This window comes from Dermacentor silvarum, chromosome 8, assembly GCF_013339745.2.
Source record: "Dermacentor silvarum isolate Dsil-2018 chromosome 8, BIME_Dsil_1.4, whole genome shotgun sequence".
In the NCBI taxonomy this organism is placed as follows: domain Eukaryota; kingdom Metazoa; phylum Arthropoda; class Arachnida; order Ixodida; family Ixodidae; genus Dermacentor; species Dermacentor silvarum.
In genome coordinates this window covers 8,057,895-8,075,013 of record NC_051161.1, presented here as the reverse complement: position 1 = coordinate 8,075,013, position 17,119 = coordinate 8,057,895, and the positions used below count along the sequence as shown (strand labels likewise).

The following is a 17,119-nucleotide window of genomic DNA, read 5'->3' as shown; positions in this document are numbered from 1 at the left end:
TTTATAGTCACTAGACACACACAGAGATAATTTATTCGAGGAAGGACAGAAAGGTGGACCTGAACTCTTGAGCCTGCACGTTACAAGAATTGAAGTTGAGATGACAGAAGTACAACCCGCGTATATTGATCCAACGGGCTCCGCGCTGTTTTTCATCTTCTACTCGTATATCCGCGTTTAGTTTTGTAATGTCTATATGAAAATTGAAATTTATTTTTATCACCGATACAACTTGGTGTCAAGATAAATGAATCCGATCTTATTAACTCCCTGTGTGTTCGAAGTACTGTGTAGCAAAGGGGAAGTACACGACAACAACAACAACAACAAAAAGTATCCGTCATTAGATCTCGAGACGTCGTTTATTTTTTGTAAAAACAAAGAAAAAAAAAAAACAACAAGGCGCAACCTAGTCCGTTGACATATCCCCTTTAACACAGAAAGCATGAAATCCGGAACAAGAGCACCCCCATAAGAGGAAAAGAACAAAAGCGATGGAAGACTTGCAGCGTCCCCTGACAAAAGCGACGTTCAGGCAGGAGCAATAAATTAAGCGAACCGCGTATGAAAGTGCCGGAAGAAAATGGTGCTGCGTCCCAGCTGGAGCAGTCCCCGGTGATAGATGCACGTAATGACACTAACACGAAGCGCCAAGAAGCGTTCTTTCTGACCTGACGTCTTTTAAGCTTTCAGAGTGCGTGTGGTGCTTGGGTAGCTCCAGCGCGGAAACACGTCAGATCAGCGGTGCCACCTCGCCGTGCTTCTTTTCTGCGACCACAGCGGGAGCCTCCGGAGTCGTCGTATCGGGGCTTTCCACTTTGTCCGTTCGCTGGGTATCGTTGACCACCTCCTTAACCTGAGGCACTTCCGTCTTTTCCTGCTTGGTCGCGACGGGCTTTACAGTGTTAACGACATCCTTAGGAGTAACGGCCGTAGTCGGAACATCGTCGGCCTTCACGGCGGCAGCGTCTACGTTCGCACTGGGCACGGCCGCCTTCTCCGGAATCACGACGACGTCCACAGGCTCCGCCGGAACGACTGGGACGCTCTGCGCACTGCTTTCGGCGTCGTCCACGATGTATCGGAACTCGGTGGAAGGCATTATTGCAGCGCCCATGGCGTGGTTGTGCTCGCCGCCTGCTGTGGCGGCCTGCTCGGCGATGGCGAGCATCAGTGCGTCTCTGGCAATGTCGGCCGACTGGTCGCCATCGTGGTACCAGCTAGCGCCTCGGAACTCGGTATGCTCCAGCTGCTTGTCACCTGAAAGGGAAGGCGAAACCAGTCAAGCTGTTGGTTACGAAACTGTTGGAGGTCGTTGTACATGAGTCTTGGCGGGCACTTTTGGTGATGGAGTGTAGCGGACTAGGAATCCGGTCTCACTATGACACGCGCCACTGCACGTGCGACACGCGCATCTCGCACCGCGCATCTAGGCACGCGCAGTCGCACCGCGAACGTATCGCATACTGCGTCAGTCGCGCTCGGTGAGGAAAAGTAGAAACAAATAACGGGAAACTGTGCCATCGCATTAAGTGTGCCTTAAATCACGAGCAGAACTTGTGTTTGAAGGGCTATTGCAACGTGAACATGGTACCTTGGAAGCACGATGACAAATCGAGATGTCTAAATGTGTTGCCTGTTTGTCGGTATGGGAGTTGACTGCAGATGTTTTCGACCTTTGTTTGTCAGTGTCACAAAATTTGTCCTATTCCGCGTACACGTATTAGTCGTAGTATCTTGTCAAGCAAACGCTGCCGATTGAGATTTATAGCCACCTTGAGTGCTAGCACAGTTATTGAATTAAGTGGAGTGAGGGCAAATTACAAATTGATGAATTTTTAAGGTTCAGTGCTGGTGGTGTGTGTTGTTCTATCAGTCCGTCCTGGCTTTTTATATGCGCTATTATACCCGAATTTAATATTCTTATACTTCGCTAGAAAGTCGCACGATTAACTGCTCTTAAATATCGCTCGCAACCTACAGCTATTGAGTTAGTACATTTTGCAGAGTGTGGTCTATTCGACGTTTTATGAAAAAATGTAAACACCCAGATACAGGGAAAAAGAAACATGCGAAATGTTACATACATTGTTCTTGCATTTGTACGTGTTCTCGCACCAAGTTATTTTTCCCCCTTAAGTCCACAGCGACTATCTGGGCAGTGTTCACTCCTATAACCAAGCGCGGCTTAGTGACTTACCATTGATGTCAGCGGCGTGAAACTGGCCCGTAATTTTCTCGTGGCCGCCATGGATGATGCTCCACTCATCGATGTCGATGACTCCATCGCTGTTGGTGTCATACTTGCTGAACTCGAGCACAGAGCCGTACTGCTCGACGCCTTCCGGAACCTTCTCGTCCCTGGTAATCTCGTCGTCTACCGCAACGCCTTCCTCCACGACGGTGGTTTCGGTTTTGGCCTCGTACGGCTTGGCCCCTTCGACCTTATCCTGGACAGTGGCGCCAATGCCTTCAGTATCCAGCACACCTTCGACCTTGTGCAGGTTGGGGCCCTCGATTGGGTCCTTGGTGCCGATGTCTCCGACTGACAGAGTCGGCGCCTGCTCGGGCTCTACCTTCTCCTTCGTGGGCGCTCCTTCACTGATCTCGCGGAAGGAGCTGTCGACCCCGTCGTCGACCGGGACACCTACCGGCTTCACGTCGGGAACCACTGCTCCGCCCACGGTCTTTACCGAATCCACTTCGGGTGTCTTGTAGGGCTTGGGTTCAACTTCCACATCCTTTCCGATGTCCTTATCGACGACGACGGCTCCGCTGTCGGTGTAGGTGGATGGTATTTTTTCAGAGATGATGGGCGTCTTCTCTCCGGAATTGATGGCCGTCTTCTCCGGCTGAATGGCGGTTTCGATGTTGATGGGCGCGATGTCATCCGTTTTAGGGCCAGCTATAGGTAACGCCCTGGCCGTGACCACTAGTATAGCCATTAACGTCAGCTGTTTTCTGCACATCTTGGGCTACTCTATGGGTGTCCCTTCGAGAACTGTGTGACAAGCCGACGGGAAAGTGAGGAGTGAACTGGGCGGCTTTCGGTGGTCGGGGCCCGCTTTTTAGCTGCGCAACACGGCTCGGGGCGGCAATTTGTGGTTCCTTTCCTCCTCTCCACTATGGCTGTAATCTCTGCTTGCGATGCCCTTCTCGACCAGCGAAGCGGTCTGGCAGGGCAAGGGAAGGTTGTTGGGTACGACCGGCCACTGGTTTGGCTGCCGACCCTCTCGCTGCTGGAGTCCCTCTCACCTCGAATGCCGACTCGCCTCCCCTGCTCCTTCCATTCGATAGCGTCAACTGACTCCCTCTTTATAATCGTCCCTCTCTCTCTCTCTCTCTCTCTGGCTGAGCTGCGCAATGTGAAAGCAATGCCGCACAAACAACTTCGCACGCGCTCTCCTATTAGGACGACAACCTCCGTCTACTTTGGAAAGGAAAATAATATGCGTTTCCTTGAATGTGATTTTGTTTTTCTATTGGCACCGCAACGAATACAGCGCGCGTATCTGCGTCTCATTTAGAGGTGTATCAAGCGCGAACACCTGTACCGGCTCTGTTGAGTGATAGAGATGACGTTGCGGAATAATAATAATCCGCACCATCGATCCAAGTCCGAAGAAGTGGCAACGACAGCTTATACAGCTCTGTGTATCCGTCAATTGGGAATATTCCCTTTGCTTCATTTCGTGTTTCAAAGCGTTTAGCCATCTTTCTTGTATTTTGTTTCTAAGCACGTAAGCGGTTCTTAGGCTACACCAACGCGATTTGCAGCTTGTACGTATGTCTCAAATCGAGCTGTCGACGGGATCGGTTCCCCCAGTGTGCTGATTTTACTTTGTCAAACGCATAATTCTAAGCTTTAGGAAACATACCGACGAAAAACAGGAAGCAACAGCAGCAGGATACAAAAAACAACAACAAAAAATAAGCGGCTAGCAGAGATCGCAAAAAGCATACAAAGGAATGCCTTTCCTATAGCGGTCTGGGATTACAAGGAGTTGGTAGACGTCGTGCAGTGGGAGATAAGGTAAACATGGCTCAAAACCGTTGGAGTGGAAAGAGGAAACCACGAAAATTGTGGAGCAAGGAAATAAAGTAAGCTGTAGAAGAGCGTATATAAAAGGCGTAAACAAGCGTCTAGGGATCACAGAGAAGCAAGAAAGTTTGGATTACTACGAAGAAATACTGCTTAGATGGAACAGCACGTAGAAAAGAAAGAAGCTGGCGAGGCAACTAGTGCAACAGAAAATTAAGAGTACAGGTGAACGTCGGGTGCATGACATTCGCGAGAGAGATTAGGCATACTAAAGAGGTTCTCAAACCATTTGAGGGCTCTAGGAGCACAAACTAGAAATTCGAAAGCATCCCATCTTCGAATAAGACGATGCACTGCTTTACGTGATGGAGGTTATTAATTCTAAATTCGAGGTTATTAGTGATAAATTCGACAAAAAGAAAGTGTAGCCCAAGCTCAGACAGATTCAGCAACAGAGAAGCTGGATAGTACGAAATTTAATAAGGTCTTGATGAGGGCTAGTTGGTTCATGATTTAGAACTGAGGTTTGAACAGCGCGAAAAAACAAGGACACGAAGAAACAAATACCACAAACAAGCGCTGACTGCCAGCTGGAAGTTTATTTGAAAATCATCAGCCATTTATACTTTTTCCAGCATAGGCATGCGTACACCAGTCATATAAACTTCCTCAAAATCAGCAACATCATAATCTATCATGCAAAAAAGCTATTTCTTTCTCCGACAATGCGAGAGAGGGAAAACTTGCACAGTTGTTCGAATGTGATATTATTTCTCTTTCCCTCTTACTTTTTCCTTTCCCTAGGAATTTTGTCTTTGCTGGAAAAAGTATAAATGGCTGATGACTTTCAAATAAACTTCCAGCTGGCAGTCAGCGCTTGTTTGTGGTATTTGTTTCTTCGTGTCCTTGTTTTTTCGCGCTGTTCAAACCTCAGTTATAAATACGAAATTTAAAGTTGACAACTTCAACTGAGAAGAAAAAAAAATACAAACAAGAAATAACACTGCAACAGATACTGGTGAAGTTACAATAGCTTGGTATAAAGTGCAATGCACAGCAGACTTGAGCCATAGAGCACGTTATTAAAACAAAGAAAATTCCGATTGGGTGGCGTGAAAGCCGGACGAATTTTATCTATAAAAGCAAAGGTGATAAGAATAAGACGAACTCGTACACAACAGTTACAGAAGCGCCAGTGGTATACAGAATGACAATGCAAGCCGTAAAATTAGCGCTGTCGAAGTGGGTATATATTGGGAGAACTACTGGATGGGGTCAGGTCAGGCAGACGCTTAGAGGATATATTTGCACTAACGCAGTGCATAAAGCTTTTCATATCTCAGAGTGTACATTTATGGGTAGCATTCATAGATCTTAAGGTAGCTTACAACAACGTAGATTCTCAAGAACAAGGTGTAGACGACGATTTCGTGGAGCTGTTCAGGGAAGTATATAAGGAAAACCAAGTACGAGTCGAAAGGAGGGCCGAAAATGCGTAGAACTATAGTGGAAATTTACTGAAGCAAGGATTCCCTGTCTCCATTGCGCTTCGTGCTTTATATCGAGGGCATAAAAATATGACTGGGAAATACTAATACTCAATTAGGAGTAAATGAGGTTTTGATTTATCATATACACCCGTAACAGGCAAATCGTGCAACAGAGTGTTCCTGGGCTGATGTATGCGGACGACATTGTGCTACTAGCGGACAATACAAGGGATTTACAAAGAGTTGCTAATACTTGTTTAATGAAGCGACATATCTAGACCTTAAGTTTAGCACAGAGAAATCGGGAATTATGATCTTATTGGATAGACAAGTAATCGCGTGGTATCAATTCAACGAGCAAATCACACCCATAGTAAAGCAATTTAAATACCTGGGTGTACATATAGACAAAGGTAACACTTACTTAAACATCCACAAAGAAAATCTGAAGATGAAGGGGAAGCGGAACGTAGTTAGATAAAAAAAAGTAGAGTTTGTAAAATCTGTTGGGGTATATTAAATTTGAGGTGGTGCGAGGAAATTGGAAGGAAGTAATAGTGCCAGCGCTAACGTTCGCATATGCCATTCTGTCCTTTGAATCAAAGATCGGGTCGGGGTGGCAAGGTTGTTAACCAAATGGCGGGCATTCGGGGCCACCGGAGGAAATACCAAACGAGGCAGTGCAGCGTCGGGCTTCTTTTGAAGTTGAAGTGCAGAGGGAAATTAGCTTTGAAGAAAGACGCATGAACATGAATAAAAAAATAATAAACGGGTGGCTAAAATACACACATATCTTCGCGCCTGAAGCATGGACACGGAATGGAGGATGAGGTCAAGAGCGTTGGCAACCAAGTATAGAATACTTCGAAGTCTAAGTAGACAACCCTCTACTATTCGACGCTTAATCACCCACCATATATTGCCCCTCCATCACGCGGATCACAACGCATCGGCTATCCCCTGCACTTAGCACAACCACTCTCGCAGGCAAATACATTTTCAGCCTAATTTTTCTGCCGAGCATCTAAAGACTGGAATGCCCTTCCTCAAATAGTCGCTGCCGTCGCCTGCTCATCACAATTTGTTGAAAATGTAACAACGTTTTCATAGATTTGAAACTGTGATAACACCTTCTTGTGTATGGTATTTACCCACCCGTTATGTAACACCCCTGCTATGGATGAGGAGGAAAAAGAAGAAAGGAAAGGCAGGGAGGTCAACCAGACGCACGTCCGGTTTGCTACCCTACACGGGGGAAGGGGATTATTAAAGGGATGAAAAGAAAGGAGAGAGAGGGAAGAAAGTACTCGCAGTATGAACATGTGCAGTTGTCCAATACTTCACAGTCGGTCACTGAGGCCAGTCGACTTCATGAATTTTAACAATGCCCGCGTCGCTTTGTGAGCCTGCGACGCGTGGGGCCACGGTCCAAGAATCTTTGTCTCTGAAAACGGTCGCCTGTCTAATCTGTCTAACACACTCCGGAGAATGTCGCGTTCGGTCTCATAAAGATGACAAAAACACAACACGTGTTCCACCGTCTCCTCACAGTTGCACGAGTCACAGATTGGTGTGTCGGACATGCCCAGAAGGAATGAGTACACTTTCGTAAAAGCCACCCCTAACCACAGGCGGCAAAGTAAAGTTGCATCACGGCGGGGTAAGTTCGGTGGAATTTGTAGCCTCAGTGTAGGATCCAGCCGGTGGAGATGACAGTTCGTACAAATCGGGCTGCTCCATGATGTTTCTGTCTGGGTTTGAGCGAGTAAACGAAGACCCCTCGCTGAGTCTGTCCTTGATAAGGGTATAGGAACAGTTAGGGTTTCCTTATGGGCTGACCGGGCGGCATCATCAGCAAGGTCATTACCGACGATGCCACAGTGCCCCGGCAGCCATTGAAAGATGATGTCATGTCCGTTCATGAGGGCTCGATGGAGAACCTCTCTGGTCTATGAAGTACTACATAACGGGTGATGTGATGTGATCAAAAATAAAGAAAATAGAAGCGGTAACTTGGATTCAAAGGATGGAAACAAAATAGTACACGGAAGAAACAGCAAGGAAGAAACTAGGAGAGAAAATCTCTACGATAACACAAAGGCCAGTGTGCTTTCTTATTTGCGGCACGAGCTGGCTGCCTGAGGACAAAAACATACGTTCGCCACAGGATGAGGCCTACGGCAGCAGAAGCCGGGAGTCGACTCAGGTCATCGTGATGGAATGCCACCCAGCAAGACCCGCAGTGAATGTCCACTTTCCAGAGGCGCTGAGATTCAGAGGAGCATTCAGTGGTCAGCAGTGGAGATAAGCAAGAGATGTTTAGAGTATAGGTGAAAAAAAAAGGAAAGAAATTGGAAGAGATGGAGCCGGGGTCATTCGTTATAGGCTGAGGTAACTTTACAATATATATAGAGAGAGGGTTTCATGAATAGAAGGAATATAAGGTATTAGGCAGAATGCTAGGCTGCAATCGTCATGATAATTGTCATCATCATCAGCCTATTTATTATGTCCACTGCAGGACGACGGCCTCTCCCAGCGATCCCCATTATCCTTGTCTTACGCTAGCCGATTCCAACTTGCGCCTGCAAATTTCCTAACTTCATCGCCCCACCTAGTTTTCTGCCGTCCTCGACTGCGCTTCCCTTCCCTTGGCACCCATTCTGTAACTCTAATGGTCCACCATCCTACGCAATAAATGACCTGCCCAGCTCCATCTTTTTTCATCTTAAGTCGAATTAAGTCGTTCACTATCACCAGCCTACAAAAGGCGGTAGACTGCACTGTCTCTCTGGGGCGTGGAACCGGCAGTGCTATGTCAGTGCCGCTCACGCACGTTCTGCTTCTCGTGCAGGTTGTATGTAGCTCCAGAGCGCTTTCAACAGGTCACGAATGGGACAGCCACGGGATTATCGTCAACATCACCGAAGTATTCGCATGCAACAGTGAAGAAATCTTCAAAGCACTCAATCATGGACCGGTGACGCCCACTACAGTGGAATCCGGCATATGTCCAGCAACAGTCAACGAACCTTGGTTCACAGCCACTATCACCAGCCTACAAAAGGCGGTAGACTGCACTGTCTCTCTGGGGCGTGGAACCGGCAGTGCTATGTCAGTGCCGCTCACGCACGTTCTGCTTCTCGTGCAGGTTGTATGTAGCTCCAGAGCGCTTTCAACAGGCCACGAATGGGACAGCCACGGGATTATCGTCAACATCACCGAAGTATTCGCATGCAACAGTGAAGAAATCTTCAAAGCACTCAATCATGGACCGGTGATGCCCACTACAGTGGAATCCGGCATATGTCCAGCAACAGTCAACGAACCTTGGTTCACAGCCACTATCACCAGCCTACAAAAGGCGGTAGACTGCACTGTCTCTCTGGGGCGTGGAACCGGCAGTGCTATGTCAGTGCCGCTCACGCACGTTCTGCTTCTCGTGCAGGTTGTATGTAGCTCCAGAGCGCTTTCAACAGGCCACGAATGGGACAGCCACGGGATTATCGTCAACATCACCGAAGTATTCGCATGCAACAGTGAAGAAATCTTCAAAGCACTCAATCATGGACCGGTGACTGCCCACTACAGTGGAATCCGGCATATGTCCAGCAACAGTCAACGAACCTTGGTTCACAGCCACTATCACCAGCCTACAAAAGGCGGTAGACTGCACTGTCTCTCTGGGGCGTGGAACCGGCAGTGCTATGTCAGTGCCGCTCACGCACGTTCTGCTTCTCGTGCAGGTTGTATGTAGCTCCAGAGCGCTTTCAACAGGCCACGAATGGGACAGCCACGGGATTATCATCAACATCACCGAAGTATTCGCATGCAACAGTGAAGAAATCTTCAAAGCACTCAATCATGGACCGGTGACGCCCACTACAGTGGAATCCGGCATATGTCCAGCAACAGTCAACGAACCTTGGTTCACAGCCACTATCACCAGCCTACAAAAGGCGATAGACTGCACTGTCTCTCTGGGGCGTGGAACCGGCAGTGCTATGTCAGTGCCGCTCACGCACGTTCTGCTTCTCGTGCAGGTTGTATGTAGCTCCAGAGCGCTTTCAACAGGCCACGAATGGGACAGCCACGGGATTATCGTCAACATCACCGAAGTATTCGCATGCAACAGTGAAGAAATCTTCAAAGCACTCAATCATGGACCGGTGACGCCCACTACAGTGGAATCCGGCATATGTCCAGCAACAGTCAACGAACCTTGGTTCACAGCCACTATCACCAGCCTACAAAAGGCGGTAGACTGCACTGTCTCTCTGGGGCGTGGAACCGGCAGTGCTATGTCAGTGCCGCTCACGCACGTTCTGCTTCTCGTGCAGGTTGTATGTAGCTGCAGAGCGCTTTCAACAGGCCACGAATGGGACAGCCACGGGATTATCGTCAACATCACCGAAGTATTCGCATGCAACAGTGAAGAAATCTTCAAAGCACTCAATCATGGACCGGTGACGCCCACTACAGTGGAATCCGGCATATGTCCAGCAACAGTCAACGAACCTTGGTTCACAGCCACTATCACCAGCCTACAAAAGGCGGTAGACTGCACTGTCTCTCTGGGGCGTGGAACCGGCAGTGCTATGTCAGTGCCGCTCACGCACGTTCTGCTTCTCGTGCAGGTTAGTGAATGTTTACCTTGTAAAAAATGTCCGGTTCGTATCGTGCCGGTGCCACCCCGTATCCTGTATAACTGTGTACGCATGCACTCCGATGCCAGAAACCGCTCACGGCGTCGCATTTTGTTGTTGCGTCGTTTTGCCTTTTATTTCCTATTGTTAATACTCGGTGGTGACATTGAAGTGAATCCCGGCCCTGACACTGATGCGACACTACAGAAAATCTTGGATGGGCAAAACGTGATTGTTCGAAAGCTTAATACTATTGAGATGAATCAAGCGGAACAGAAGGCAGCTATGAATGATTTGACTGCACGTGTGTCGTCAATGGAAGGAAAAATGTCAGTATTGGCAAACTTAGAAGCCGCCATTACGGAGTGCACCGCACACTACGATACACAGCACAGGGCGATACAGTTGCTCCAAAATAAGATTGATGATCTTGAAAATCGTAGTAGGCAGCATAACCTTGTGTTCTACGGCAGACCTGATACAAATGTTCGCGAATCTTGGTCATCTTCTGAATCACTTCTGAAGGAAGTATGCTCGACGAAATTACAAGTTAACCCTGAATCGATAGAAAAAGCCCATCGACTTGGAAAATTTCGAGAAGGAAAAACTCGACCCTTGATTGCAAGGTTTGGGTCACTGAAAGAAAAGCACTTGATTTTAAGAAAGGCCAAAAATTTGAAAGATACAGGTATCAGTATGTCGGAAGACTTTTCCGAGCCAGTGCGCAAGAGAAGGCGAAATTTGTGGCGGTTCGCTCAGGAACATAAAAGCACGGACGCACGTGTGCAACTAAAGCATGACATCCTTTACATAGACGGCATCAAGTACATCTATGATGATCCTTCAGACAAGGTTGTGCCGTGCAAATGACCCAATAAATCCTTGTCGACTTCACTTTCTTTTTTGGTAGTCAACTGTAGGAGCATTAAAAACAACGTTGATGTTTTCGATAACTTAGTGCGCATGGTCAAACCAAGTGTAATTATTGGTACCGAATTATGGCTCGATAAAGACGTAACGAGCTCTGAAGTATTTCCTGATAACTTTACATGTTATAGAAAGGATAGGAATTATCACGGAGGTGGTGTTTTTATCTTGGTAGACCAGCGCATTCCTTCTACACGCATAAATGTTATAGATGATAAGAGTGAAGCAGTTTGGTGTCAGCTGAAACTCTCGAACGGCAAATCACTATCAGTCTGCTCCTTCTACCGACCACCAACTGGTTCAGCTAGAGAATTGTCATTTCACTGCTACAGCTACAAAAATTGCATCCGATTACGTCATTGTGGGTGGGGACTTTAATCTACCTGATCTCAACTGGAATGAACAACCGATATCCTCTGGAAGCTCCCCTAGTTTCAAATCTGAAATTGCTGATTTTATGAACCTCCTTTCATTAAGACAAACCGTGTTGAAACCTACGCGAGGAAGTCATATCCTAGATCTTTTTTTTTTCACAAATATGCCAGAAATGGTCGAGAACACTGAAGTACTACCAGGGATAAGTGATCATGATGTCGTGCTATGCGAAATAAATATGAAACATGTAAGTGTTTACAGTGAGAAGAGTCGGTGCATGTACAATTACGCCAAGGCTGATATCCAAGCAATCAATACTTCACTGGAAGCATATTTCGTTGTGTTCGAAACGCTTGCGGATGAGTATTCAGTAGAAAACCTATGGGTTCTGTTTAAAGACAAAATTTTTGAGCTGCGAAACCGATTTGTGCCGTCATGGGTATTGACTAGAAGGCGTAATAGAAGTAAGCCATGGTACACTAAAGCACTGGATGTTTTAGTGAAGCGTAGACAAAGAATTTACCGTTCGATCAAACGAAACCCTTCAAAAGAGAACCTATGTAAACTAAAACTGGCAACGCATGAAGTGAACAATGCTACAGTCCAAACAAAAACAGCCTACTTTGAAACAATAGAAAGTAAAATAAAGCAAAATCCGAAGGAACTTTGGAAGCATATAAAACGAAATAAAAAAGACAACATTTCAATTCCAGCTTTGACCAGTGGCGATACTATCATTTGCAACGCCTCAGAAAAGGCTAAGTTGTTCAATCTTTATTTTACATCAGTTTTCTCTGCCCCAACAGATCCTCAGAAAGATCTTAAATTGTTGACACACGTATCCACACCCATGCCTAGTATAGTGATCGAATCTCTAGGCCTTGAATTACTACTTCGTGACTTAGATTGTACAAAGGCCGTGGGCCCTGATTGTTTACCTAATTTTATATTGAAGTCTTGCTCTCATACAGTGTCTCTGTACTTGAAACTTATTTTTGAAAAATCCTTAGAACGCAGTTCTCTTCCCGTTGATTGGAAAATGGCATCGGTCGCTCCTATACATAAAACTGGCCCGCGCAATGTTATCAATAACTACCGTCCCATTTCACTCACTTCCGTGTGCAGTAAAGTTCTAGAACACGTTTTATATACCGCCATAGTCAAACATATAGATAGTAATTCTTTATTTAACCCAAATCAGCACGGATTTAGACAGGGACTATCGTGCGTCACACAACTAGTAGAGTTCACACATGTCTTAGCGGCAGCACTGGACGACAAATCATCGGTCGACTGTATTTTTCTCGACTTTCAAAAAGCGTTCGACACCGTCTCACATTACTTGCTACTGCAAAAACTAACCAGTTTTAATATTAATCCTCAAGTTATTGCGTGGATCGCTGAATATTTACGTGAGAGGCGCCAATACGTAGTCGTAAACGGCGAACAATCTGCAATAACTGATGTTACGTCAGGGGTACCTCAGGGATCAGTTCTGGGGCCTCTTCTTTTCCTACTTTATATCAATGACATTAATGAAAACGTACAATCCCATATTAGGCTATTTGCAGATGACTGCATATTATACCGTAAGATTACCTCTGAAAATGACTGCTTCATAATTCAAAACGACTTATCTGCCATACACGCGTGGTGTGAGCGATGGGAAATGAAACTGAATCTTAAGAAAACGGTATGCATGAGGTTCTCCAGGAAGAAAAAACCTGGAAATTTTAAATACACAATAAACTGCTCTCCGGTGAAAACGGTATGTGAATATAAATACCTAGGCGTTTACTTTTGCCCCTCTTTATCATGGAATCGGCATGTGGATTATACTGTTGGCAAAGCTTGCCGGAGCTTGGGATTTTTACGACGAAATACACGTGCGTTTCCACAACAAACCCGGGAGTTACTATATAAATCATACGTTAGGTCAGCGCTGGAATACGCGTGCTGTGTGTGGGATCCTTTAACAGTAACTAACAAAGATAAGCTAGAAAAAGTTCAGTCCATGGCGGCAAGATATGTACTTGATATACCAATGTACGACAGGCAGTTTAGTGCAACGAAATCTAAGGCGATGCTAAAATGGGAATCTCTGCAGCACCGAAGAGCGTCATTTCGATTGAAGCTTTTACACAGCATATATCATTTTCATACTCGAATTCCCCGTGACGTATACATTAACCAGCCTCACTACACATCAGCACGCAAAGATCATGGACACAAGATTAGAGAATACAAATGTAATACATCAGCCTTTAGCAGCTCTTTTTTTCCAAGAACCATCAGTCAGTGGAACCGACTACCTTCCTCAGTTGTAGAAATCTCGTGTACTAACAAGTTCTTTTCTGCATTAAAAACGATAAAATCTTTTGAACACTAACGCTTGATATATATCGCGGTTATGTCTAACAATCACCATGACCGATACAGAATCCTAGTTGCAAATGATATTCTTTTCTTTTAGTGCTGCTTTTTTGTTGTACTGTACCCTTTATCACTACCGCGTGTTGATGCTATTCTTCGCTTGTTCTTTGCCTTTTTATTATGAATCTTTGTTATCATTGTGCTTTCTGTACTTTTTTTTTTTTTTTCATGCGACATCTGCAACGCGCCTGTGTTCTACGTGGCTGTGTGCAATGCGGCCGTATGCTTTCGTGTCGACGTATAATAATCTATTTTTCATTTACACAAATTTCTGCAAACCTGCAATTTTTATTTTATGCTTGTTTTTCTTCTGTACCCCCCCCCCCCCCCCTCACTGTAATGCCTGAATGGGCGCTGTGGGTATTAAATGAATAAAATAAATAATACAATGTCGACTATCCCCGTTTGCTCTCTGATTCACACCTCTCTCTCTTCCTGCGTCTTAAAGTTACGTCTAACATTTTTCGTTCCATCGCTCTTTGCGTGGTCATTGACTTGTTCTGCAATAGATGTAGCAAAACCTGATTAGTTCAAGCAGGCTATATGGGGCTAGTTCATAAACACGGGCCTTCTAAGTTTACAGACGCTTAGTGATCACAACTCGCATCCATCGTAAATCCCTAACAGCGCGATGAATTAGGCTAGTTGTCGTAGATGTACGACACAACCTTCCCAGTCGGTGTTTCTCTTTTCCTGTTAGTGTGTGTCGTGAACATATATCATAAGATCAATGATCGTAAATCCCATGTGTTGATTACGTACGTGTAGTGCACCAACTGTTAATCACACACTCCAACGACTCTGGGGCGATTAATCACTATTTTTTTAACAGCGACGCTACTTAAGCCAGCCGTAATTTTTGGTGCGTAGCCGTGGTAGCCATGGCAACCCGGAGGAAGAGGAGGAGAAGACCGCGTGCGGCTACCACGGCTACTGCACCACAAATTACGGCTGGCGTGTGCAGCCAGAAGTAATGCACAGTGAAAACGTGTCGAATTTTAGAATGCAGTTGATTCGATGGTACAGTCGGCGAACGACATAGCTTTTATATACCATTGGTAACTTTATATACTGTGAACAGATGGCCACCAGGCGTCCGCGACTTTAACACAGATATTCACTTGGTGATCGTATAATCTGAAGCCGTATTATGTAACGATCCATTTTATTTTCTATTTTTCATTTATCAGCCGTCGCGGCAAGTGGCTGATGATCCCGGCAATAAACGCGATGTCCCGGCATCCGACCCAGTGACGAAGGGTGAAGAGGATGGAAATTATCTGGATCGCTACAAGTCCATGGACAAGCTTTTCGGCGTTGCCTGGCGCCGTGTATTATGTTGAGCTTGTGCGTAAGGCTTACACACGTCGTTAATGTGGATTAAGCTGAATCTTCGCGATTAAAAGAAATTCTCGCTTATTGCATAATTGCATAAAGGGATTATACAATACTGTATGCTTCAAGTCGCTGTTTGGGTGCCATGAGTTACAGAGTTATATTCAATGTTGTGGTATTTAGCGTTCCTTTTTTGACCACAACTTGCACGCTGCAGCAAAGCTGCACAATTGAAAGCCAGCGAGAGCCAAAAAGGACGCCTCTATGGGCATCTGTACGGGCCGTACTTTAATGGGAGACGTTCCATTTTTTTTTTTTTTTGCGGAAAGCCACTTTGTGTTTGGTGTCTTCGCAGTCGTTACTATTTTCAGCCGGTCTTCTAATGTCACGTCGGTCATTGAAGACCGAGGCTGTTCATGTTCCGAGTCGTCACAAAGCGTCTGCTCACAAACGGAGGCGCTGCCGAAGAGGGACACTAGTTTAAAGGCATTGTTAACTATGTCTGCGCATTGGTTCTTGTCGAAATGTTTGGTCTTGTCCTTTCAAGACAAAATCAAGTGAGGGGCTACACCTCGTGAATACATTTTTAGCTCCAGCAACACTGCAAGTCGATGAGCTTCAGGTGGACTGCGTAGTGGCCGTCTTCCGACGTCACCGATAAAGGGTCGACAAACAGGGACTTGCTCTGTTTCTCATCATCGCATGACTTGAAGCGCTGTTACACTTCTGCCAAGAGAATTTCTACATGTTCTGGAGATACGGTATTGTGCTTTCTTTTACAGTGAGGCTGTTAGCCTCTCGGTGGTCGGCATTTTTCGTGTCCGCGTCCGTTAGCAAAAATGTGGGCCGATCCCGGCAGCTGTGCAGGGCAGGAGCTCGTCCCCCGCAAGGCAGATGCTTCAAGCACTCAGCAAAGTGAAGCGAAAAGTGCACGGTAAACTGGTAGCGTAGCTTCCATATATAGAAGCTTACATGTCAAGAAAATGGCGGCTCGTTGCAACCGTCGCCATCTACGTATCGGGGGGACAACAGCAGGCAAAAAAATAAAAATAAAAAGTGACGTCATAACCGGAAATGGCAGTGACGTCAAGATCTTATGCTGCTTGGCGCGAATGTTTGAACTTCTCCAGCGTCCGGCATTTCGACCGCTAAGCCAGCAGCTATTTTTCTTTTGAGGCTGAGGCGAGCTTGGGACTCGCGTCAGCTGAAGCGTGTCATTAAACTATAAGAGTGGCGTATGTCTTAATGTGATCGTAATTACGCGGTTATTGACGGCAATTGCTTCAGTAGGTTCCTTAGGAAGGTGAGCGAATAGGATGGAAATAAATGACAGTGCAACAGAGGTTTCAAATGCAACTTCACGTTTTTTCGTCTAGAATAACACAACCAAAATAATTGACCAAACTTGTTTAAATGGATGCAAAGTACTATGGGCAGCACACAGTCGTAATGTATGGCAACATATGCGAACCCTTTTCACAGAATCATTCGCAATTCCGTGCGACAACATGTATTCATATCTAACTGTTATCAGACATTGCCACGCATTATCATTTAGAAAACATTTCTCTTACTAATTTTGCTTCCCGTCGGACACTCAGAACCCGTGTTACGGAGAGTGAACGAACATAGCTCGACGTTTCTTCGCGGAGCATTCCGCATTTATCGTCACGACGAGACACAGCGCGTCGAATGCCGCAGCGTGAACTTGCACGATAACAAAAAATCTGCACTCACTCCTTTCGCCAAGGAATGCCCTGCGCTAGGCCACGCAATATTTGAAATGAAGCGCACGCCACGCTTTAAACCAACACGCAAGGGAAAAAAAATTCTCGGATGAAACCCCCGCCTTCTACTGAGCTGGTTTGCAC

General features: G+C 46.0%; 2 protein-coding genes across 2 annotated transcripts; one reads left to right on the top strand and one right to left on the bottom strand.

Annotated features, from left to right (window-relative positions):
- Nucleotides 1-429: 429 nt before the first annotated feature.
- Nucleotides 430-3,331, bottom strand: LOC125947542 (uncharacterized). The gene is made up of 2 exons (XM_049672471.1): nt 2,201-3,331; nt 430-1,260 (listed from the first exon to the last, which is right to left on the bottom strand). The coding sequence occupies exons 1-2, from the start codon at nt 2,967-2,969 to the stop codon at nt 734-736; spliced, it is 1,296 nt and encodes a 431-aa protein (XP_049528428.1). The 5' UTR covers nt 2,970-3,331; the 3' UTR covers nt 430-733.
- A 5,001-nt stretch (nt 3,332-8,332) lies between these two features.
- Nucleotides 8,333-11,048, top strand: LOC125947504 (uncharacterized). Its single transcript, XM_049672329.1, has 4 exons — nt 8,333-8,602; nt 8,684-8,899; nt 9,576-9,875; nt 10,974-11,048. Exons 1-4 carry the CDS (start codon nt 8,348-8,350, stop codon nt 11,046-11,048), a joined length of 846 nt encoding a protein of 281 aa, XP_049528286.1. The 5' UTR covers nt 8,333-8,347.
- The last annotated feature ends 6,071 nt before the right edge of the window (nt 11,049-17,119 follow it).